Source organism: Orcinus orca, chromosome 16 (genome assembly GCF_937001465.1).
Source record: "Orcinus orca chromosome 16, mOrcOrc1.1, whole genome shotgun sequence".
Lineage (NCBI taxonomy): Eukaryota > Metazoa > Chordata > Mammalia > Artiodactyla > Delphinidae > Orcinus > Orcinus orca.
In genome coordinates this window covers 67,219,867-67,244,079 of record NC_064574.1, presented here as the reverse complement: position 1 = coordinate 67,244,079, position 24,213 = coordinate 67,219,867, and the positions used below count along the sequence as shown (strand labels likewise).

The 24,213-nt window shown below is 42.8% G+C and overlaps 1 protein-coding gene across 5 annotated transcripts in view; it reads left to right on the top strand.

Moving 5' to 3' along the window:
- The first annotated feature begins 606 nt into the window (after positions 1-606).
- USP31 (ubiquitin specific peptidase 31) overlaps positions 607-24,213 on the top strand; it is a 76,106-nt gene continuing 52,499 nt past the window's right edge. For 2 of the 5 annotated variants that reach the window (XM_033425966.2, XM_033425965.2), the window contains exon 1: positions 607-1,417. In XM_033425966.2, coding sequence (XP_033281857.1) covers positions 797-1,417 — 621 coding nt within the window. In that variant the 5' untranslated portion in view covers positions 607-796. Of the gene's footprint in view, positions 1,418-17,132; positions 17,336-24,213 lie in introns of those variants that run through there. The other 3 variants (XM_033425967.2, XM_004268571.4, XM_033425968.2) reach the window with 2 other exon arrangements.

Sequence of the window (24,213 nt, the reverse complement as noted above, 5' to 3'; positions counted from 1 at the left end):
CGTCTTACTCCCAGCGTCTAGGACAGTGCTTGGCACTAACAGTAACTGTTGAATGAATGAATGAATGATGGTAGAGCTCAGGGGGGTCTGAAAAGGAAGGTATTCTGATAATATAGTTTCACCGCGACCCCAAAGTGCCGCCTGGAAGACAAGCCTGGCCGAAACGTGCCAGGCTCTGCGATGGCGTTCGAGTGGGCAAGCCGACCATCGGGGTCCCTCGGGAGCCTGGCGGGGCTGGCTTGCCCAGGATCGGTCAGGGCCATGTCCATCACCTCTTCCAAAGTATGGTAAGGGGGCGTCCTGATTCCTGCACTTTCCCAAGGCCTCCACCATCAGATACGTCAAGACGGAGTCCTACGCCGGGGCATCCACTACCCAGCGCTAGCCCAGCGCTAGCCCAGCGATACCCCGCGGCGCCTGGACCTTGACCACACTAGACATGGCCTCCCTCGGGCTTCACGGAGCAGTACCGCGCCCGGAGCCGCTAGTCATCGCGTCTGGCTGGGGAGGCAGCTCCGTTCCCGGAGTCAAGATGGCGGCCGCGGCGGCTTCAGCGCGGGGCGGGGGAGCTGGGAGGCGGGTCACGTGAGCGGCCCAGCTGGGCGGATCTCGCGCGCTCCCGCCCGCCCCGCCGGCCGCGGCTCGCTTGCTAGCTCCGCGGCGCTCTGAGGTGTGCAGGGCATCGAGCCCCCCGTCCCGGTGAGGCGCGGCGCGGCGCGGCGGGATGCGGCGGCGGCCGTGGCGGGGACGCGGGCCGGGCGGGCGGACGCGGTGATGAGCGTCAGCGGCCACCGCCATGTCCAAGGTAACGGCGCCCGGGCCCGGGCCGCCGGCGGCGGCAGCGGGCGGGAAGGAGAAGCGCTCCTTCAGCAAGCGGCTGTTCCGGAGCGGCCGCGCGGGCGGCGGCGGCGGCGCTGGGGGCCCCGGGCCGGCCGCGCCCTCCTCGCCCTCGTCGGCGCGCTCGGTGGGTAGCTTCATGAGCCGCGTCCTCAAGACGCTGTCCACGCTCTCGCACCTTAGCTCCGAGGGCGCCGCCCCGGACCGCGGCGGCCTCCGCAGCTGCTTCCCGCCCGGGCCCACGGCCGCGCCCACGCCGCCGCCGTGCCCGCCGCCGCCCGCCTCGCCCGCGCCGCCCGCCTGCGCCGCGGAGCCGGTGCCCGGGGTGGCGGGGCTCCGGAACCACGGCAACACGTGCTTCATGAACGCCACGCTTCAGTGCCTCAGCAACACCGAGCTCTTCGCCGAGTACCTGGCGCTCGGCCAGTACCGGGCGGGGCGGCCCGAGCCCTCGCCTGACCCCGAGCAGCCCGCGGGGCGCGGCGCGCAGGGCCAGGGCGAGGTCACCGAGCAGCTGGCGCACCTGGTGCGGGCCCTCTGGACCCTGGAGTACACCCCGCAGCACAGCCGCGACTTCAAGGTGAGCCCTTGGGGCACCCGCCTGCCCAGAGCTTCCTTCTCCGCCTCCGTCGCGGCCAGAGGACTGATGCTCTGGTTGTCTAAGGAAAGAGGAGCGGGCCTCGAGTCCGGGCAGATGGCGCTGATTGCGAGGAACAGTCATTCACTCATTCATGCATCGGGCATTTGTAAGGGCTTGCTACGTGGCGGGCCCTTTGATGGGCACAGGAGAGGGATGGGACAATGGGCAAGACCGTCTGCCATCCTGGAACTTACATTCTTGGAGGTGGGAGTGTTGAGCTTGGGTTCAAATCCTTGTTCTGCCACTTACTAGCGGTGTGACCTCGGGCAGGTTACTCTACCTCTCTGTGCCACAATTTCCTCATCTGGTACCTACCTCATAGGTGGTTGTGAGCTGCTAACAAGTTGATATGTTGGGTTGAACCCTATGAAGTTACCCACTGTTGACCGTTCTGACTTACAGATTGGCATTTTTATGGCGTTCAACCTGGTATGTAAAATGCTTCCATTGTGTGCAGTGCTATGAGTATTTGCTGCCATTATTATTTTTAGTATTAAAAACTTTAACAAGTTAAAGAGGTGGTACCAGACAGTGGTTTGAAGGAAGTAAAACCTGGTGATATGACTGTTGTGCTGGTAGGGTACGTTACATGGGTTAGGGTGACTTCTCGGAGGAGGTGATGTTCTGAGACTTGAGTAACCACAGGGAGGGCCAGCCTTGAGGAGCTCAGGGGAAAGCGGTTCCCAGGTGTAAGGCAAGTGTGGACACCTTGAGACGGGAAAGAGCCTGGTGTACTTGACCCGCAGTGTAGCTCCGGGATGGGCAAACTCTTTCTGTAAAGGGCTGCATAGCAAATGTTTTAGGCTCTGCTGTTCAAGATGCAAACTCGAGGATATTAAGTAGATACGTATATAACAAGAAGAGACACATTTGTACACATTTATTATTGCCTAAAATAAAAATGTTATAATAATTGAGTACAATATTTTGTAATACAGGTCTACTAATGAGAAGCATGGGACTCTTTTTTTGGAGAGTACAAAGTTTAACTTAATTGGAGTTCAAAATTAATGTTCCCTGTTGTCAAATTGATTACAAGCATTCATCTCTCCAAATCATTCGTAGCTCACAGGCCGTATAGAAACAGGCAGTGGGCTAGATGTGGCCTTGGGTCCTTGTGAGTGCGTGAGAGCTGAGAGAGGAGTGTGAGTGGTGGGCTGGGGCCAGGTGGTGTAGGATCATAAATGTAGGCTGTAGTACTAAGGAAATGAGCTCTTACTCTAAGCAAAAGGGGAAGATGATTTGAGATTGTATAGGGATACTTTTAGGTGGGAAGTGGATATAAATAGAACTAAATAGAATGAAATCACACAATAAAGTTAATTCCTTTTCTGTTCTCTTTCTCTCCTGATCATGCCCAAGAGAAAGTCTCAGCTTGGTGGTTAGCTTGTCTTTAACACCTCTTGCTCACTCCCCCACCTTTTTTTTTTTATTTGTTTATTTATTTTATTTATGTATTTTTTGGCTGTGTTGGGTTGCCCCTGCTGTGCGCGGGCTTTCTCTAGTTGCGGCGAGCGGGGGCTACTCTTTGTTGCAGTGCGCAGGCTTCCCATTGCAGTGGCTTCTCTTGTTGTGGAGCATGGGCTCTAGGCGCACAGGCTTCAGTAGTTGCGGCACGCAGGCTCAGTAGTTGTGGCTCGCGGGCTCTTGAGCGCAGGCTCCGTAGTTGTGGCGCACGGGCTTAGTTGCTCCATGGCATGTGGGATCTTCCCGGGCCAGGGCTCGAACCCGTGTCCCTTGCATTGGCGGGCAAATTCTTAACCACTGTGCCACCAGGGAAGCCCCCCCCTTTTTTTTTTTTAAAATAGAGAATAAGCTTCAAGTTTAGAGATCTGAATAGGTAACAGTAGCTAGAATTTAATAAGGTTATGTCTTCATTGGATTTGTCTTTACATTTGTCTTTTCTAAAATAAATTTATTTATTTTTGGCTGCGTTGGGTCTTCGTTGCTGCGTGCGGGCTTTCTCTAGTTGCAGCGAGTAGGGGCTACTCTTTGTTGCGGTGCGTGGGCTTCTCTTGTTGTGGAGCACAGGCTCTAGTTGCACAGGCTTCAGTAGTTGTGGCACGCAGGCTCAGTAGTTGTGGCTCGCAGGTGCGGGCTCTAGAGCACAGGCTCAGTAGTTGTGGCTCATGGGCTTAATTGCTCCGCAGCATGTGGGATCTTCCCGGACCAGGGCTCGAACCCTTTGCATTGGCAGGCGGATTCTTAACCACTGCACCACCAGGGAAGCCCTGTCTTCTATTTATGGCAAATGGTACTGGCATTCCATTGGTGCTATGAAGTTTCTTTCTAAAATACACTTATTTAAGTATGAGTAAATGATTTGATTAAAATATAAATTGTTCAGCTATCTAAGGGAATCAGCTTGGTTGAGGACCTACTGTCTTGCTGAGGAACAACACTGCCAAGGTCCACTCCTCTCCTTTTAATACATTTTACTTACATGTTATTTATATTTATTTATGTTCTACCCTGTTTTTCTCAAAAAGAAAAAAATGGTTGTTGTTTGATCTTGGAAATTTGAATGGAAATACTTGACTGGGATAGGGACTGGAAAAAAAGAGATTCATGTCAGAGATCTCAAAATAAGAAAGTAGGAGGGAATGGCAGCCAGCCAGCTACTATCGGTCTTTTTCTTTTTGCCTGTACGTGCCTGCAGGTAGCCACAGCAGTTGCAGACTTTTCAAGGTCACAGCCTAGTGTTTTAAGTTTGGTTTTCCATTCTTTTCCAAAATGTGAAAATCAATTTCTACAGCATTTTTGTATGTGAACATTTCCATTGCTTTTTAAGAGATTGTGTTTACTTTTTTATCAATTAAAAAGCTGTAACAGAATTGGGTCAATAATTCTAGAAAAGCATGCTTTGGCAAAGTTGAACAGGTTCTTAGAGGCCTTTTTTTCCCTGAATTTTATTTTATTTATTTTTTTATACAGCAGGTTCTTATTAGTTATTCATTTGATACATATTAGTGTATATATGTCAATCCCAATCTCCCAATTCATCACACCACCACCCCTACCCTGAGGCCTTGTTTTTAAAAAATGTAATCTTCTGAACCGTTAGTAGATTTCACTTTGCATTCATTCATTCACCTCCCTCTGTTGAAGGTTTATTCAGTCAGTTAGGAATGCGTTCAGCACCAGAAAGAAGAAGCCCTAATGATGGTGCCTTAAGCAATAAAGATGTTGAATTAGCTCACCTGTAAGAAGTCTGGAGGTAGGTGGTTCTAAGGTGGTGCAGTGGTTCTATGGGCCCAGCTAGGACCCAGACCATTTCTGTGTTTCCATTCTGTTGTCCTTAGCTATCAGTGGCCTTTTGTCCTTAATGTTTGTCACCTCAGGGTTTTCTACCCAGTCAAGCCAGGAAGTCATTAGGGAAATAAAAGTTCTTCCAGAAGCCCCCTCAACAGGCTTCTACTTACATCTCATTAACTATAATCATGTCGCTTGACCACCCTGGCTGCCGTGGAGGCAGGAAGGTGGTGTTTGGGTTTTCCTGCCTTAATAGAAGAGATGAGTAAAGGAGGGGATTGCCTTGTAGGCAGCCCACCAAAGTGCTTCGCCTACCACGTGCCAGGCACTCTCACGTGGGGAAGACACTGCGCCTGCCTGTGAAGCACAAAGGAAGTAGAAGCACCAGGCAAGAGGATGCGGGCTCACCAGTCACCTCGCCCCCCTCACCTGCTGGTGATTTGATATTCGAGGCAGATACTCTTCTCTGCTCTTCTTGAACTCACATTCAGCCTCAGAATCCTGTTGAACAGCCTGTTGAACAGCCACTACCAGTTGGCAGAGGAGATAAAACCACTTTGCCATGTTGAGATAATTTGCCTTGAGGTCTCAGAAAGCACTTAGTATGTCTTTGCCTGTACTTTTATCGTCCTAAAACTTCTTTAAGTTCCTAACAATTTTGTTTGTAAGATTTTCAATTCGGATTCTAACCACATTGATTTCAGCTTTAGGAGCTTGCCAGGTAAACGGATTTTTGGTTTTGGATGAGCTAGATGGTTGTTATGGTTGGATTTTCATTTTCCAGAATGAAAGACGTTGACTGGTCCAATCTTGGTAAGCTTTAAGAAACTTCTCTAGCTGCCACTTATATCTTTTTCTTTTTTTGTGCAGTCCTTTTTCTCCTGCTGATAGAGTAGCGGTTGTCAACCAGGGCACTTTTGCCTCCCCTACCCCCTCACTTCAGGGGACATTTGGTGATGTCTGGAGACACATACTTGGGTATCACAACTGGGGTGGGGTGCTACTGGCAACTAGTGGGGAGACTCCAGGTTTGGGGCTAAGTGTCATACAACATGCAGGACAGTATCCCTCAAAAAGGATAACCCAGCCCCAAATGTCAGTAGTGCTGAGGTTAAGAAACTGTTGGAGGAATGTTTTGAACTTCCTTAGTGCAAGTTTTCCTTACCTTCCCAGCCTTTAATGGTTATCTTGTTACTTTTTCTTCTCTGTGTTTGCTGCAGCACTAGAGTAAAGGTTGGACTTTACTGGCAGGATCCTTGGATCACTGTCTTAGTAAAACTATGACAGTAAGTAAATCATTTTGAAACCTGAATGCTCAGTGTGCTGTTGTAAGAGGAAATAAGCCTATTGTCCTAACTTTAACAGGATGCTAGCTTGGGTGCTCCAGGTTCGTACAGATGCTTTCTGATTTCTAGTACTCAGTGCCCTTTTGCAGCAAGTGAAAGACGGAAGGTCATCTTTCAAGTAACAAAGATGGGTTTTATAGCAGCAGTTTTCAAACTGTGCTTCCAAAGAACAACTAGAACAGAGTGATCTACTGATAAAAGAAATGTGGGGACTCCTTTCAAATTTGCAGGAAAACAAAAAGTAATTGATGAATCAAATTTTCTCTCCCACATGTTTTTCCTTGAACTTTGGTGCCTGGTGGTGCTTATTTATTAGTGAGAGTTCTTGGGTTACAAAGGGAGTATATGTGTGTAAATGAGTAGTGACAGACAAGCTAGCAACCAGGGGCTTCCACTGGCTCAGTTTCACACCTTACTTTGTCATGGACTCATGCTGGGGAGCTCTGATTTTATGCTGCAGACCTATGATAAAAGTTTTCCTCATTTGTATGAAGCTGTTTAGTATGTTGACATTTCACAGTGGTTCCCAAGAAGCGATCTGATTTTAGGGTGTCCCTCAAATTAATTTGAAAAATAGGAAAAAAAATATGAAATAATGTCGGTCACATTCAGATTTGTGATGGTATTAAATAGAAAGTATGTGTCCTCCTGGTCTGTTCTCTTGTCTGTCAAATGCTGTCAGTTCTGTTTTAGTGAAGTTCCACATCTTTGAAGAAGGGCGGTGAGAGAATCATCAAATTTTAGACTTGGAAGGAGATGTGGGTGAAATGTGAGTGATCCTCAGCCTTTCTGGATGCGGAAACTAAGGTTCACCTGCTGGCTAGAGGCTGAGGGAGCAGAACCAGAGTTCTGACCACCCCCTGCATGCCGATGCATGCACTGAGCCCTGGTTCTGAGGTCGTCTTATTAGCACAACCACTGAAGCGACAGGTCTCAACATAAAACATAAACAGGGAGGGTGGACGTGCTGAAACATGTAGCATTTTTTTCCTCTAAGTTTGCGGTGCTAAATCGTAGTGAAAATAAGGTCAGCTGCAGCTAGCTTTATATATGTGCTATTGCTCCTGAGACTTAGGCACTTTTGGAAGACTTCCTTAAAAAATTATCCTTTCAGACCATTTAAATGCATATATAAACACATCTTTTACATTGATGGGCTTATACTCTCCATAGAGTTCTGTAACTTGCTTTCCCTTATGCCCCTATACTGGACTTGAAAATATATCACGGGTAGCCATAGCTTTCATTGTTTTTTGTTAATACATCCAAGTCCACCTCATTCTTTTTAACAGTTGTATAGAAGCCCACTGATGGGTGTTTTGGTTGTATAAAATTTTCAACATATATCAAGTCTCCTTTTCTAAGGAGTGGGTCTTAGCTGTGGCGTTGCTGAGTCAGAGGGAACGTGCATTTACACTGTGGATGCACCTCACCAGACTGCCCAGCAAAAGCCTGAGTAGGACAAGACTCTGACCCATCCATGCTGCATGCTAGGGCCTCGCTGCTGACACGTGCTTCCTCTTTCAAGTGACTGCCCTATTCTTCAGTTTTCAAACTTATTTTCTTTCACGGAGGTCAGTTTTGTTCCTCTAGGTATGCCTATTCTCCACTCTTCTTAAACGTGTATGTCTCTCTTTCCAGACATGTCCACCTGATGTGTGCAGCTTCTTATCAGGTGGTAAAGGGGACTCATGAGAAAGTGCAAGAAAAGCATTGAAGAGGACTAGTTGGGGAATAAAAATACACAGGACAATTATGGACTTTCATGATTGCTGACTTAAACCACATTTACTGAGCAATTATTGTGTATAAAGGGACTAGTTTAGGGGAGAGGGTTGGGAATAGAGGATTAAGTATGACGATTATAGGACAAAGTTCTTGCCCTCAGAGAACTTACCAGTTTTATAGGGAAATTTAAAAAAAATTGTATTGACTGGGAAAGTTCAGTGGGAGTTCAGAGAAGGGTGAAATCATTGTGAGCTGAAGTGCAAGTAGAAGATTCATTCATTCATTGTTGGCAGTTAAGCTTCTACAAATTTATGAATTTATGGAGCTCGTAACTCTATGCCACGTGCTGTGCTAGTCCTTGGGTATATGGGGTAAACCAAAAGGTATGGTAATGTAAAAAAATGGTGCCAGGTCCTGTGATCCATTCCTTCTTGGAACTTTTATTGTTACAGGGGAGGCAGATGTCAAACACACACTGGTAAATGTGAAATTTAAAATTATTAGAGCTAAGAAGGAAAAGATAAGGTGTATGAGAGAGAATGATGGGTGTGGCCAGGCAGGAGTGATAAAATGTATTCAAAAGGCTCTGCAGGGGACAGGGCTGGGGGTCCATCTGAAAGTCTGATAGGCCTTTTTCATGGCTTAGAGAGCTAGGAGGGGTGTGGGATAGATGAGGCTGGAAAAGGAGGTCTGGTAGGCAGAGGCGGGTCCTGTAGGACCCCCTTGTAGACCAAGATTAGGGGTTTAGATTTGATTCTAAGAGCAGTGGGGAGCTGGTGCAGGTTTTAAGCAGAGTTCTGGCATGATTTCCTTGAAATGTGAAGTGATCATTCTGAGTCTGAATAGTGACTATAGACTGGAAGCAGGGAGGCCAGTTCGGAGGTTTTGCGAAGGTGGTGGATGGGATGGAGAAGCGGATAGATTTGATATGTATCTGGAGGTAGACTCGACAGGACTTGCTGAAGGATTGATTCTGGGGAAGGCCCTGAGGCAGAGGGGAGCAGCCAGAATAACGCCCTGGTGTTTGTTTTGAGCAAGAGAGTGATTACTGGTGCTGTGCACTTACTTGAGGAGCAGCAGTTCTGGGGGGGTCGGGAGTTCAGTTTCAGATGTATTAAATAGGACACTCATGAGATATCTGGTTGGCAGCTGGATAAGGAAGTCTGGAGTTCAGAAGATTGGGACTGACTAGAGATAAAGATATGGGACTCCTTGGTCTATAGGTGGTATTTAAAACTGTGACATATTGGGGCTTCCCTGGTGGTGCAGTGGTTGGGCGTCCGCCTGCCGATGCAGGGGACGTGGGTTCGTGCCCCGGTCCGGGAAGATCCCGCATCCCGCGGAGCGGCTGGGCCCGTGAGCCATGGCCGCTGAGCCTGCGCGTCCGGAGCTTGTGCTCCGCAATGGGAGACGCCACAACAGTGAGAGGCCCAAGTACAGCTTCTTTTAAAAAAAAAAAACAAAAAAAAAACTGTGACATATTGCTTGGAATGGGATTTGAAGATAAATGAGGCTTGGATAGTTAAGGGAAAGAGAGATGCCATTCCATATTGTTGGGGAAATATTCTGAGCAAAGGCACAGCCATGGCACATTGTCTAGGGTCAGGGAGGCCACTGGGCTGTCTGCTGTGTGCAATTGATTTGCAGAAGTTTTTTTCAGCCTTGGCACTGTTGACATACCTGGCATTATTGGCTAGATGAGTCTTTGCTGTGGGGGGCTGTCCTGGTGTATTAGGATATTGAGCAGTGTCCCTGTCCTCTACCCACTAGGTGCTGGTAGTACTCCCCTGCACCCACCCCAGTCATGATAATCAAAACTGTCTCCAGACATTGCCACATGTCCCCTGGGGGGCAAGATTGCCCCTGGTTGAGAACCACTGATTTGGAGAGAAGGGCAAATAAATGTAGATGGCTGAGGAGGTGAGAGGGGACAGATTATGGGTGCCCTTGAAAGTCTGTCACAACAATTTAGCCTTGAGGCTGCAATCAGTAGTGATTCAGTTGAGGCTTTTTGAGCTGTGCAGACTCTGATTTGATGAAAAAAGATGTTTTAGAAAAATGGTTCTGATGGTGAGCAAAAATGAATCGGAGGAGAAAGTAAGTGCGTGGAAAGGGCAGTCACAGGTGTGACATGAGGAAAAGGAGGAGGAAAGGGTGAATCCAAGAGACATTTTGGAGGACATCGTGCCATCATTAAAGAGACTCCAAGAGATGGAGAGGTAAAGGAAACACCGAGGTTTCAGACCTGGGTGATGGAGAAAATAAGGGGATATCTGACAGAGGTGGAGCAGTCCAAAAAGGGCACTAAGGGCAGAGAAGATCATGAATATAATTTGAACATGTGGGGTTGGGGGTCATAGGATATCTAAGGAGAGTCTTAATAGTTGGAAATATGGTGCGATTTAGAACTAGCTGTGTAGACTTGGATTCAGCTGCATAGAGGTGATAATTGAATCCAGGAGCATTGAGTGTGTAGTCAGAAGCCGAAGGCCAAGCCCTTGGGGGAAACTAAAAATAAGAGGATAGGAGGAGGGAGGGACTTCTTGGACTTGTTAAAGGGGCAGAGATAGGCGGAAAACCAGGAAAGCAGAGTCAGGAAACCTGGCTTATTTAGGTTGACTTCCTGCTCTTAGCCCTGAGTACAGTGTAGAGCTGCAGAAATGTCAGTTTATACCCAGTAAGAGGGGCTTCTCTGGTGGTGCAGTGGTTAAGAATCTGCCTGCCAATGCAGGGGACACGGGTTCGAGCCCTGGTCTGGGAAGATCCCACATGCTGTGGAGCAACTAAGCCCGTGCGCCACAACTACTGAAGCCCGCGCGTCTAGAGCCCGTGCTCCGCAACGAGAAGCCCACGCACTGCAACAAAGAGTAGCCCCCGCTTGCTGCAACTAGAGAACGCCCGCTCACAGCAACGAAGACCCTACGCAGCCAAAAATAAAATAAATAAATAGATAAATAAATTTTAAAAAATGCTATATACCCATTAAGAATCAAATTCGGGTTGATATATTGTAGTCATGATTCGTTAAGTCTACAGATTTATCGAGCACATTTTTGTGCTGGTCCTGTGTTGGGAGGCACTGAGCTGTGCCAGGATGACTGAGATGGTCCATGCCCTTAAGGAATGCAGGGCCTAGAAGGGAAGGCAGGGGTTAAGAAACAATTGCAGAAGGGTAGGATGAGTGCTGTGATAGAGGTATGTATAGAAGTGCTGTGTAGACCCCAGGGAGGGAAGGGAGGGTTGGGGGGGACTGGAGTCTGGAAGGATTTGGTCGGAATCCTCTAGGTGGATAAGGGGAGAGGTGGGAAAGGCCTTTCCAGGGCAGAAAACCCATCAAGTGCAAAGGCTTAGAACCTCAAACAACTTGGCTTATTCAGAAAATTTCAAGGTCTAGTGTAGTTGGAGCAGAAGGGCAGGGTGGTGGATGGGTTGGGGAGGAGGTCACTGAGTGATGCTTTGGGCGAGGTTAGATCTCTGGCTTTGTTCTTTGGGTGCCATGTCAGAGAATAGCATCTTGTGAGGGCAGCACCAAGGAATTTCAGACAGGCTTGTGGTATCATTGTCTTTTTCTTTTATTATTTTTCAAAGAATGATCACTCAGAGGCCAGGGACATTGAGGATGGGGAGGTGATGATGAGAGAGGGCAGGGGCAGAACTGGGGGGTTCAGGGAGAACAGAATATATCTTAGCCTCTTTGACCCTGGTTACATTTGGGAAACTGAGGCAGCATAAAACTTTTCAGAGGTGCTAAATTCCACTTTAGGCATATTGTATTTGAGGTCCCATGGTAACTCATGGAGGAAAATATTCAGTAGTGTAGGCTAGAGTTTCGGCTAGAGATTTTTATTTGTTATTAAACTCCCCTTCTGAGTTTTTAAAAATATCTTTCAAACCAGCAACATAAACTAGCACTAAATCTGTTATTTTGATTTGATCTAGTTTGGTTCTTTACACATTTGCAGGGGCAGAGCTTCAACTTGAACTCAGGGCAGTGTGATGATAACATTTATGCTCTCACTGTACTGAACACATTGCCTTGAAGTGCCATCAGTTTACATTTTTGTACTTGTCCACATACATACATATTTTACGTAGTTGCTATTATCCTGGCCAGGCCATTTTGTATTATAATTTTTTTTCATGCAACTTATAAAACATTTTTCCATGTTTCTAAATAGTACTCATAATACTGTTTAATGTACATATGGTATCATATTGCTAAGTGATAATTTAATCATCCAGTCCTCTTTTTTTTTTTTTTTTTTGCGGTACGCGGGCTTCTCACTGTTGTGGCCTCTCCTGTTGCGGAGCACAGGCTCTGGACGCGCAGGCTCAAGTGGCCATGGCTCACGGGCCCAGCTGCTCCGCGGCATGTGGGATCTTACCGGACCGGGGCACGAACCCGCGTCCGCTGCATCGGCAGGAGGACTCTCAACCACTGCGCCACCAGGAAAGCCCTCCAGTCCTCTTTTATTGGGCAATTTCCCCCATACTCTTTTTTATTATAATGAACATGAATCATGTGTATAGCTTTTTGTTTTGTCATGTTATTTATTTAGGATAAGTTTCCAAACATGTTCTCAGAGCATCAGAAGCTTATGGACATCTTTTTGACTTCTCATTACAGAAATTACAGCGCTGCTAGTTTGATCATAAACTTCACCCAGCCCAGTGAATGGTGCATGTTGGATGCTCACAAACCATTATTGGAATGAGTTGGATTTTATAATTTAAATTTGTTATTGTCAGTTTATATTAATTCTTTGCTCATTTGTCTATTGTCATTTTTTCCAATTTTTTGTTGTGGCAAAATACACATGACATAAAATTTACCCTTTTAGTTGCTTTTAAGTACAGCTCAGTGGCATTAAGTACCTTCACTGTTGTGCAACCATCAACCACTGTCCATTTCCAGAACTTTTTCATCGTCCCAAACAGGAACTCTGTATGCATTAAGCAATCACTCCCGTCTAGTCCCTGGTAACCAGTGTTCTACTTTCTGTCTCTATGAATTTGCCTATTCTAGGTATCTCATATAAGTAGAATTACACAGTACAATACACAAAATCCTTTTGTGTCTGGTTTGTGTCATTTAGAATAATGTTTTCAATATTCATCTGTGTTGTAGTATGTTGCAGAATTTCATTTCTTTTGATGGCGGAATAATATTCCTTTATACATATGTACTACATTTTGTTTATCCATTCATCTGTTGATGGACAACTGCATTGTTTCTGCTTTTTGGCTATTGTGAATAATGATGCTATGAACATAGGCATTCAAGTATCTATGTGTGTCCCTGTTTTTTTTTTTTTGCGGTACGCGGGCCTCTCACTGTTGTGGCCTCTCCCGTTGCGGAGCACAGGCTCCGGACACGCAGGCTCAGCGGCCATGGCTCACGGGCCCAGCCGCTCCGCGGCATGTGGGATCTTCCCGGACCGGGGCACGAACCCGTGTCCCCTGCATCGGCAGGTGGACTCTCAAGCACTGCGCCACCAGGGAAGCCCTGTGTCCCTGTTTTTAATTTTTTTGGGTCATGTAGTAATTCTGTGTTTAACTTTTTGAGAAACTGTCAAACTTTTCCTCAGTGGCTGCACCATTGTACATTTCTACCAGCAATGCATGAGGGTTCCAGTTTCTCCACATCCTTGCCAGCACTTGTTACTTTCCATTTTTGTTTTCAAATAATAGCCATCCTAGCGTGTGTGAAGTGTTATTGTGGTTTTGATTTGCATTTCTCTAATGACTAATGATCATTAGTCATTAATGACTTAACTGATGTCTTGGACTATCTTTTCAAGCAATAGGCTTATTGCCTATTTGTATATCTTCTTTGGAGAAATGTCTATCCAAATACTTTCCTCATTTTTGAATTGGATTTTTTTGTTGTTGTTGATGCTGAGTTGTAGGAGTTCTTTATATATTCTGGATATTAATCCTTTATCAGATATATGATTAGCAAGTATTTTCTCTCATTCCGTGGGTGGTTGTTTCACTCTCTTGATAACTGTGATGAAGTCCAGTTTGTCTATTTTTCTTCTTCTGTTGTCTGTGCTTTTGGTATCATATCCAAGAAATCATTGCCAAATTTAATGTCATGAAGTTTTCCATCTTCGTTTTTTACTAAAAATTTTATAGTTTTAGCTCTTATATATAGGTCTTTCATCCATTTTGAGTTAACTCTTGTATTGATGTATGGTGTAAGGTAAGATTACAACTTCTTTCTTTTGCATGTGGATATTTAGTTTTCTCAGCACTGTCGTTGAAAAGACTACTGTGCTTTCTTTGTTGAATGGTTTTGGTGCCCCTGTCAAAAATCAATTGACTGTATATGTGTGGGTTTATTTCTGGGCTCTTTATTCTATTCCATTGATCTATATGCCTGTCTTTGTTTCAGCACCACACTGTTTTGATTACTGTAGCTGTGTAGTAAGTTTTGAAATCAGAAGTTTGAGTCCTTCCAATTTGTTCTTCTTTTTCAAGATGGTTTTGTCTTTGGAGTTCCTGGAGATTCTATATGATTTTCAAAATAGGCTTTTCTTTCTTCAGAAAATGGGATTTTTATAGGGATTGCACTGAAATCTGTAGATTGTTTTGGGTAGAATTGTCATTGTAACAATATTGTCTTCCAATCCATGAACATGGAATGTCTTTTTTAATATTTATGTTGTCTTTAATTTCCTTCGCTTAAGTTTTGTAGTTTTCAATGTACAGGTTTTTCACCTCCTTTGCTAAATGATTATTCCTAAGTATTTTATTCTTTTTGATGTTATACATGGAACTGTTTTCTTAATTTCCTTTTTTGGATTGTTCATTGCTAGTGTATAGAAATGGAACTGGTTTTTGTGTGTTGATATTGTATCCTGCACTTTGCTGAATTCATCTGTTAGCTCTAACAGTTTTTTTTTGTGTGTGAGTCCTCAGAGTTTTCTACATATAAGATCATATTATCTGCAAACAGAGATAATTTTACATCTTCCTTTCCAGTTAGGATACCTTTTTTTTTTTTTAGATAAAGCATAGTCGGTATACAATGTTGTGTTAGTTTCTGGTGTACAGCAAAGTGATTCAGTTATATATATTCATATATATATATATTCTTTTCCATTATAGTTTATTAAAAGATATTGAATATAATCCTCTGTGCTATACAGAAGGACCTTGTTGTTTATCTATTTTATATATAGTAGTTTGTATTTGCTAATCCCAAACTCTTAATTTATTCTCCCACCCTTCCCCTTTCTCGCCTAGTTCTGACTAGAAATTCCAATATTCTGTTGAATAGAAGTGGTGAAAATGGGCATCCTTGTCTTGTTTCTTCATCTTAGGGGAAAAGCTTTCAGTGTTTCACCATTGAGTATGATGTTAGCTGTGAGCTTTTCAGATATGGCCTTTGTCATGTTGAGGAAGTTTTCTTCTTTTCCTAGTTTGTTGAGTGTCTTTATCATGAAAGAATGATGAATTTTGTCAAGTGCTTTTTCTGAATTAATTGAGATGATCGTGTGGTAGTTTTCTTTCATTCTATTAATGTGGCATATTACATTGATTGATTTTCATATGTTGAACCCCTTTTCATTCCAGAAATAAATCCTACTTGGTCATGGTGTCTCTTGGGATTTTGAAGGTTCTTTTCTTTTTTAAAAAACTTTATAATAGCTCTTTATAGAGTGTAGATGTAAGGTAACACCTTCATTAAGTCTTGATACATTTGATATAGATACTTCTCTCAGTCTCTTGCTCTTTTAGTTTTGTTAACTTTTATGTGTTACAGAAGGTTTTAATGTTTTTGAACCTGTACCTTTGCCTTATTTTTTTGTTATGTATAGCTGAAAAGTTAGGCTTTCATATAGGATAATTTTTCTCTTTTATTTTTTGTTAGTTTTTTCTTTTATGTTCTAAAATATTTCTCTTTCCAATAGTTTGGAGTTTGGTTTAGTATAGTGCAACTGTAAAGTGGAGATTTATTTTAAGGTTTGAGATTTCCCATCTTGTATAGTACATTGAGTGGTTGAGAACCTGGACTGGGGAGCCAGACAGCCTGTGTTCCAATCCTAGCTGCAGCACTTATTAGCTATAGGTCCTTGGGCACTTAATTCTCTGGGCTTAGTTTCCTCATTTGTAAAATGGGGATAAGACTATATCTACCTCATTTGGTTGTTTTAAAAAGAAGAGAAAAACTTGGCTAAGGGACTGGCATACCGTCAGTGCTAAGTGAGTGTTAACTGGTATTGTTACCCAGCCTTGTTATCACACTGCTTATTTGTAAAAGTCTTCTCCATATTTAGAATTTTATGGTCTATTTCTGAATTGTGTGTTCTGTTTCATCAGTACTTTTATTGGTACCACATGGCATTGTTGTTGCCTGTTCTTCTCATGCTATTCTTTTTTCCCCCCACTGTGAAACATTTATTTTTCTTCTGCAATATTTTCTTCTGATTAAAACCAGTGCAGAAAAGTACTCAGTACCTTGGGTAAGAGATGAGCTATCTTGCTGTTCTTTTAAAGTTCTCCAGACAAATTTTAGAATCATTTTGTCAGGTTTCAAAAACCAATCCTGTGTGAATTTTAGTGTTAAATATCTACATTAGTTTGGGACAGATAACCATCTTTGCTGAATGTCTGCCTGTCACTGATAAAATTCATAACTTTAAACAAACCATAAACTAATAATAATGTTACAGTAAGAAAACCTGGTTGACTGATAAGTGAGGAAGAAATTGCAAGAGTTATTAAAAGAACTGCCTGTTCCCCCCAAAGATTACAGAATTGGATGGATTTATTCGTACATTTTTCCAAGGATCAGATAATCCCCATGTTGTATGACTGTCAAAAGTGTAGAAAAATTTCCTCTCCGAGGCAAAAGGATTCTGTTTCCTAAACCTGTTCATGTCTGTCTCCTCCATTCCACTGCGAGGCCCTCGAGGGCAGTGAGTCTGTCTTATTCAGCATTGTTTGTTGGAGGTGCACAATGTATTGGTCCATCTGAACTGAAGATGCCACAAGCAAGGAAGGACAGCTTGCAGACCAGCCTCAGTTGTAAATGTAGATGTGCTGATGATGGGCCACTTCTCTTGTACACATGGGTCAGACCTCACTTGAGGACTGTGATCACGCTTAGGCTTTAAGCCTTGCAAGAGGAGGAGGGAAACTGGAGATGGGTGGCATGCCTCAGTAACAGAATTTTTTGAGCATGTTGTCTGAAAATGGAATGAGATGCCTCACCTGAGTATTTTTATCTTTGGACAAGTTGAAGCAGAGCCCTGGGTAGTATTGTAAAGGAGAGTTACACACCCCATAATAGATTGGACTGGATTCAGTTTATTTCTTTCCCTTTCCTTGTCTCCTGCTCCTTTCCTCTGACTTTTGAACATATAAAAAATGTACATTTGAAGCAGAGTTGACAGTGTTTGGCAGCTTTACGTGAAGGGTGGATAAGATGAGGAGGTGAAAATAACTTCGAGGTTTTGAAACAGGGTGTCTTGGGATGGTGTTCTTCATGCCTGGAAGCACAGAATGGAAAACGATTCTGGAGGTGAGTGGATAAGTTCAGTTTTAGAGAGCTCACATAGTATTTGAACATAAGAGCCCTAGGAAAACTTGTTTGTTGTTGTTATTATATTTGTTGAATGTCTCTCATATGTCAGGCAGGCACTGTGTAAAGTGAATCGTTTTAAGTTTTTGGTGAGCCATGTAGAAATGTGCCGATCTGGTCAAAATGTGGAAATCTCTCTTAAACTGATACAGATGTAGTAATAAAGATGCTTGTGCTGAGTTACAGATGCTTATCCTGAGTTAGGTGTTTTACATCTTCCTTTGTGTGGCTTGAAGTTTTTAGTTTGACTCTGCCACTTTTGTTTTGTTATTAGTGTGTGGTTTGGTGCATTTTTCCTGTCCCCATCTATACACTTGTCACAATGAGGGGCTGCTAAATAGGGCAGTGTTCTCTGTTTGTGTAGTTCCCCACAGCTGTTTCCTATAGTGAAGACTCAGGAAAACAATGACCTCATGGTTTCCACAAAAAAAGCCTTTTATATATAGTCATGGAAAAGAAATCATTGAAAACTGAGTAATTTAAAATTCTGTCCTCTGCAGCTTTTTCCTTCAAAAATATTCTTGTTTGCTCTGTTAATTGGATGTTCCTCAAATGACCTTTTATGTTTAACAAACAACATTTTTGCAGTGGAGCACATCGGGATATCTTGTCTTTCATTTGATTGTGATCTTTCTCTATTTAGAAATCATTGTTTTCTGCCACGGACTGTGGCAGTTCCTAGAGGAATTGGCCAGTCACCCAACATCTGTTGCTTCTTCCCTCCAGTTGTTGAGCTTGGATGGTAGCAAACAGTGTGTCCACAAACAAACAGTTCACGCATTAGAAGATTGCATAGGACTGGTCAGGAAATGCCTTTGTTGCTTCTACTGTCGGGAACCTTTGTAAGCTCATCACCAGCTTAGTAAATTCTTCTTCTGTTTTTTTTTAAATTCCTTGACTTTAACTCTTGGTCTTCTCATCTTTAAGAGCAAGGCAGAGCTGTCTGATTCTCAGGAGATTTAAGAAATAATAATAATCGTAATGCAAATACCATTTATTTGTGTGGAGCCAGATGATTGATTGATTGATTGATTGATTGCGGTACGCGGGCCTCTCACTATTGTGGCCTCTCTCGTTGCGGAGCACAGGCCCAGCGGCCATGGCTCACGGGCCCAGCCGCTCCGCGGCATGTGGGATCCTCCCGGACTGGGGCCACTGTGCTACCAGGGAAGCCCCATTTATTTATTTTTAACCTTCTTTTTAAAAAATTTATTTGGCTGCGTCGGGTCTTAGTTGTGACATGTGGGATCTTTCGTTGTGGTGAGCGGTATTCTCTCTAGTTGTGGCATGCGGGCTCTAGAGTGTGCAGGCTTAGTTGCTCTGTGGCATGTGGGATCTTAGTTCCCTGACCAGGCATTGAGCCTGTGTCCCCTGCATTGAAAGGTGGATTCTTAACCATTGGACCACCAGGGAAGTCCCTGGAGCCAGATCATTTACACTGTACATTCATATACAACTTTTTCATTTAATCTTCCCAACAACCCGTGAAAGGAGCATTGCTATTCCATTTAAACGATTAGGATATAGGGCTTCAGTGCTAGTACTTGATAAGTAGCAGAGCCAGAACTCCAACCTTGCATGGTTTTTATGAGGTTAAAGGAGAAGATATAATTAAGGGTTTAGTACAGAAACTTGCACATGGTAAGTATTCCAGAAATGGAAGGTGGTGATGAGGAAGGTGCTCATTCCAAGTCTGTGGCCGCCTGAGTACCCTTCCCCATTTCTCAACTCTGTCCTATTGGCAGTTTTTCTTGCTGCCAGAGTAGTCTTACAGCTTATCTGTAACTACATTATTTCTCTTCTCAAAAATTGCCTTTACTTTTTCTTTTATATACAAAATGTGGTATAAATTTCTTAGCTTGGCATTTAAACTTTTCCGGAAAAATAAAATAAAAAAGGCATGCATAAAACCAGCCCCATTAAAAATAATGGTTAGATTCAATAGACACACAATTACTGTTAATTTGCTCTAAATGTTACTGATGCTTACTCTGATTTCTGTACTTATCTCATCATGGACTGGTTAAAAAAGTTCACAGACAGGCACCTACCTGTGGATCATACTTTGAAGAGCACTGCTGTGCAGCTTCCCATGGTCTGATTTTGTCTGTTTATTCCCATAGTTTCAATGAAAATGTTTTTCTGTCTTTGCTTTTCTTGTAAAATGGTAGTTAGATCTAGAGGCTTAATGAGATTCAAGTTTGAGGGTTTTTTTAAGCCCTCTTCTTCTTTTTTTTTTTTGGTAAAACTAGTTTGTGGGAGGTGTTATAAACTTCCATCAGGAAGCCTATCTGGTCTGGTCGTGTCTCTTGCAGTGTTAGTAGTCGTCAGTGGTTAGTCCTTGATCCGTTAGTTCAATAAGGGTTGAAAAATGGTGATGTTTTACTTTTAACATTCCTTTTCACTTACTAGCTGGAGAACTTCTATAGAGACTCTCGCCCTTGTCGGTTGTTTGGTTATCCCAAAGTAAATTTGGAGAAGAAAGGCAAAATAAATACGTGGTGTTTTTTTCCCTTTATTTTCTGGATTTCAAAATAATTACTTGATTTCCAAATGTAGTTAGTGAGTTTTTTTTGTTGTAACTGTATGAATTAATGGATTTAAATGCATATTTGATGTGTTTCAGTCAATTACAGTTATTAACCTTATTATGCCCAACTTGTCCCTTTTTTGGCCATTGGGACAAGTTGGCTACCAAGTCCTTTTGACACAATACTGCTAGTAGTCTGTGATGTCAAACCAAAATGCAGGAAGTTAAGATTTTCAAGGCTCATCTTATATGTTTCCTGCTCCAGATCTGGAATCAGTCATTTCTTCAAGGAGCCCTCGTTCCTTTTGGTGGCAGATGGTACTAAGACACCACAGTCTGGGCATTAGGGGTGTACTTGGTTTCTCTGTGTCTAAGTAGGCAGAGCTAGGAAATGTGTGATTTGTTTTAAAGGTGTAATAAATCAAGAATTCATATTGATAGTTCCATTCAGGATTTCAGGGTTTTTATTTAACCTCATTGATCTTACATCTGTTTTTCCTTTCTTCCATGCTGAAAATCCTGTTCTTAACACTAGTGTAAATTCTCATTTACATTATCTCACAGTGCATTCATAAGTCTCAGAATAATCCAGTACTACCACCAACAGGATGAGTATTTGAAAAAGGTTTAAGATTTATTTATTCATTTATTTATTTTTCTCCATAGGATATGTCCTACTAGGACTGTATAGTCATATTATTATGTTTTAAAGTCACTTGGAATAGTTCTCAGTGTGGCTTTGTCACCAATGTGGTATACAGTTAAATTGATTTGTTTCTTTTTGCTTTTGGTTTTGAAGAGTCGTTTTTTAAAATGTAGCTTTGTTGCATAATTATGTAAAAAATAAAATTCATTTGCCTGAAGTCAAATCTACAAAACAAGATCTGTTCAAAGAAGTCTAGTTTCTGTCTCTGATTCCTATATGCTATTCCCTTTCTCGTTAAATTTTATGATTTATTCTTTCATTGTTTTAATATAAGCAAATACATGTATTCATAATCTTCCTCTTATTCAGATAAATAGTAGCACACCATACGTACATGATTTTCTTCGTCTTGCTTTTTTCCTATAGATAATATGTGAGTGCTTACCGTATGCCCTGCACAGTGGATTATTTTATGTATTCCTTATAACATTGTAAGGTAGATATACATATTATTATTTCTGTTTTACAGATGAAGAAACAGAGGCATTTCTACAGACCTTTAATTCTCTGATTCCCATTATTCCCCATAGTATCTGGTCCTGTCCTTTGTGTGCTTGTTCATGAGTGAATGAATGAGCAGGACCTCACTTTTGTAACTGCTTTACTTTGAGCAATGATGGGAGCAGAGAAAGGCTGTTTTTAAACTGTAGGAAAGGAGATTCAACCTTTTCTTTGAGGTCCATAGCTCTCTATAGCTGGAGAAGAACGCATAGTAGAAAGAACCTTTTTCCTGACCAGGGGTGGTCCCAGCAATTACAAAGATACATTAACTTGGAACATTCTTTAATGTTACCCTAAAATAAGAGTCCCTTTTTGACAGTGCAGTGACAGCTTGGTAAATCTCCCTCATTTTAGAGTCTTTATTCCACTGAAGTTATGATAAAGTAGGATAGCTAAAGAAAAGACAAACTCCTTTAAAAGCAGTAGCTCATGGGAAATAGCTACTAGTTAATGATTTCAGGATTTTAATAGTGACAGGAAGGAAGGAGGGTAGCCTCATTTCCCTGCAGGCAGGAGAGAAAGAGGAGCATTGGCAGCTTTTTATCTTATATCCAGCAGGAGGAAGGGTTAGCTAGGTTGGAGGCCTGTTGGTCGTTACCCTCTGAGGCTCTGTTGTGACATCAGGCAGCTGGTTAGGCTGTAGTAACTGCCCCACCCACTTCCTGGTGATACCCAATTCTCTCTCAGACTTCAGGTTGTCAGCATCAGAGGATAGTGCTGGGAGGAGGATGGGGCAGCCAGGGTGCAGGTCTGCTCCTTTCCTTTTGAAAATCTGTGAACCCATGCATTTTGAATTTAGTTAGAATCCTGGTATGGCTGAGATCTTGGGGTGGTCACTGGGCCTCAGTTTCCTTATTTTCCTTTTCATTGCCATGTGGTAATGTCAGCCTCACAGACTGTGGTGTTGAATAACCACTGGTTCCTTTACACCTAAGTGGTGGAAACACTTTAGCAGGAAAAACCCACCAACCCAGCCTGTGAAAGTAAGCCTAGAACCTAGGAAAGGGACCCTGGTAGGAAGAAGATGTGGAGGATCCTACACCACAGCTAAGTGCTGAAGAGAGATAAATGTGTTCCACCCCAAATTTTCTCTGGGTATGGCCTTGTGACTGTAATTGTTTTGAGCTCACCTTTCATGCATGTGTGCTGACCTCTTGAGTTGTAGACTGTTTTTGAAAGGGTGGTATTTAAATCTCCAGTGTAACAGTGCTAGAGGACTCACTGAGGCATCTGTCCCCCAGGAGGGTATCTCTCACTATGATATATTCTGTGCCATTTTGTTGTCATTGTATGATCTTTCTTTTTTTTTGTTAATATTTATTTGTTTATTTTTTTATGGCTTCTTTGGGAAACCCCTGTATGATCTTTCTTGAGTAACACAGTAATAACCCATTCATCTGGCTTTTCGAGGGAGTAAGTCTTTCATATAAGTTATTTCCTAGATAATTATTTATTTAAATATCAAGTCTTTAAAAGTTTAACCTTTTTTTTTTGATAGATGGCTTGATATAGCATATCTTACACACTCACTCTCTCAGGGAGGGAATCCCGGGCATACTTTACGCTCTTTGCTGATTTAGAGCCTTTATCATGAGCATGATCTATTGCACTCTTCTTCTGTACTATGGAGGTTTCTTTGGGGCTAGTGGGACTATGTAGGACTTAATGAAGGGTCCTGGCTTGCTGTATTGTTTGAATTCTTATTTCTACTTTTTGTAATACTCCTTCTTGCTCCCTACAATCGTCCCTCAAGGTCCTTCCTTCGTTTTCTCTTGCTTTATCCTGTTTTACTTTATCCTGGGAGCCTGTACCTCCTACCTCCTCATTCCTGCATTTTGCAGTTTCTAATCTGCTTCTAGTTAAATAACCAGATAAATAGAATTGGACTAAATATGACTAAATATGCTGAGTTAGGGCCTGAGAGTCTGGCTAAATTAAGAAACTTTAGGGTTTTCCTTTTTGAGGTCAATTTTTAAGAGCTTCAAAATAAAGTATGGCCTACATACAGAAAAATGCATAACATCATTAGTGTACAGCTCAATGAATACTAAATCCTAATGTGATATCATATCACCCAGATCAAGAAATGGGTTGTCATTAGCACTTCAGAAGCTTCCTCTTTTGCCCCCTCCCAAACCCTACCCTCTCCCTTCTACCCGAAGGTAACCACTTGCCTGGCTTCTAACACCATTGATTCGTTTTGCTTGCTTTTGAGTTTTATTATGAATGAAGTAAAAGTATATGTTCTTTTTAAAGAGAGCTTTATTGGGATACAATTTACATACCATATACTTCACACATTTAAAGTGTGTAATTCAGTGGTTTTTAGTATATTCACAGAGTTGTGCCTCCATCATCACAATTTTAGACATTTTTATTATCCCCAAAGAAGCCCCATATCCATTAGCAGTCATTGTTCATTGCCCCCAACCTCCCAGTGCCAGATGTCCATTAATTTACTTCCTGTTTCTGTAGGTTTTCCTGTTCTGAACATTTCATATAAATGGAATCATACAACACGTGGCCTTTTGCATTTGGCTTCTTTCACTTAGCATGATGTTTTTCAAGGCTCATCATGTCATACCATGTATCATTCCCCTTTATGGCTGAAAAATATTCCATTATATGAATATACCATATTTTGTTTATCCATTCATTTGTTGATTGACATTTGGATTGTCTCTGCTTTTTGGCTGTTATGAGTAATGCTGCTGTAAACATTCACCTACAAATTTTTGTGTGGAAATACGTTTTTATTTCTCTTGGGTGTATACCTAGGAGTAACATTGCAGGGTCATATGGTGACTCCATGTTTAACTTTTTGAGCAACTGTCCAACAGTTTTCCACAGCGGCTGCACCGTTTTCCTTTTCCACCAGCTGTGTGTGAGGGTTCCAGTTTCTCTACATCCTTGTCAGCAGTTGTTATTGTCTGTCTTCTGTTATAGCCATCTTAGTGGGTGTGGAGTGGTATCTCATTGTGGTTTTTATTTGCAGTAAGGAATCTTTTGTGTCTGGTTTCTTTTGTCAAAATTCATTATGAGTAACATCTATTTGGATAAGAGTAATATGTAAAATATTGT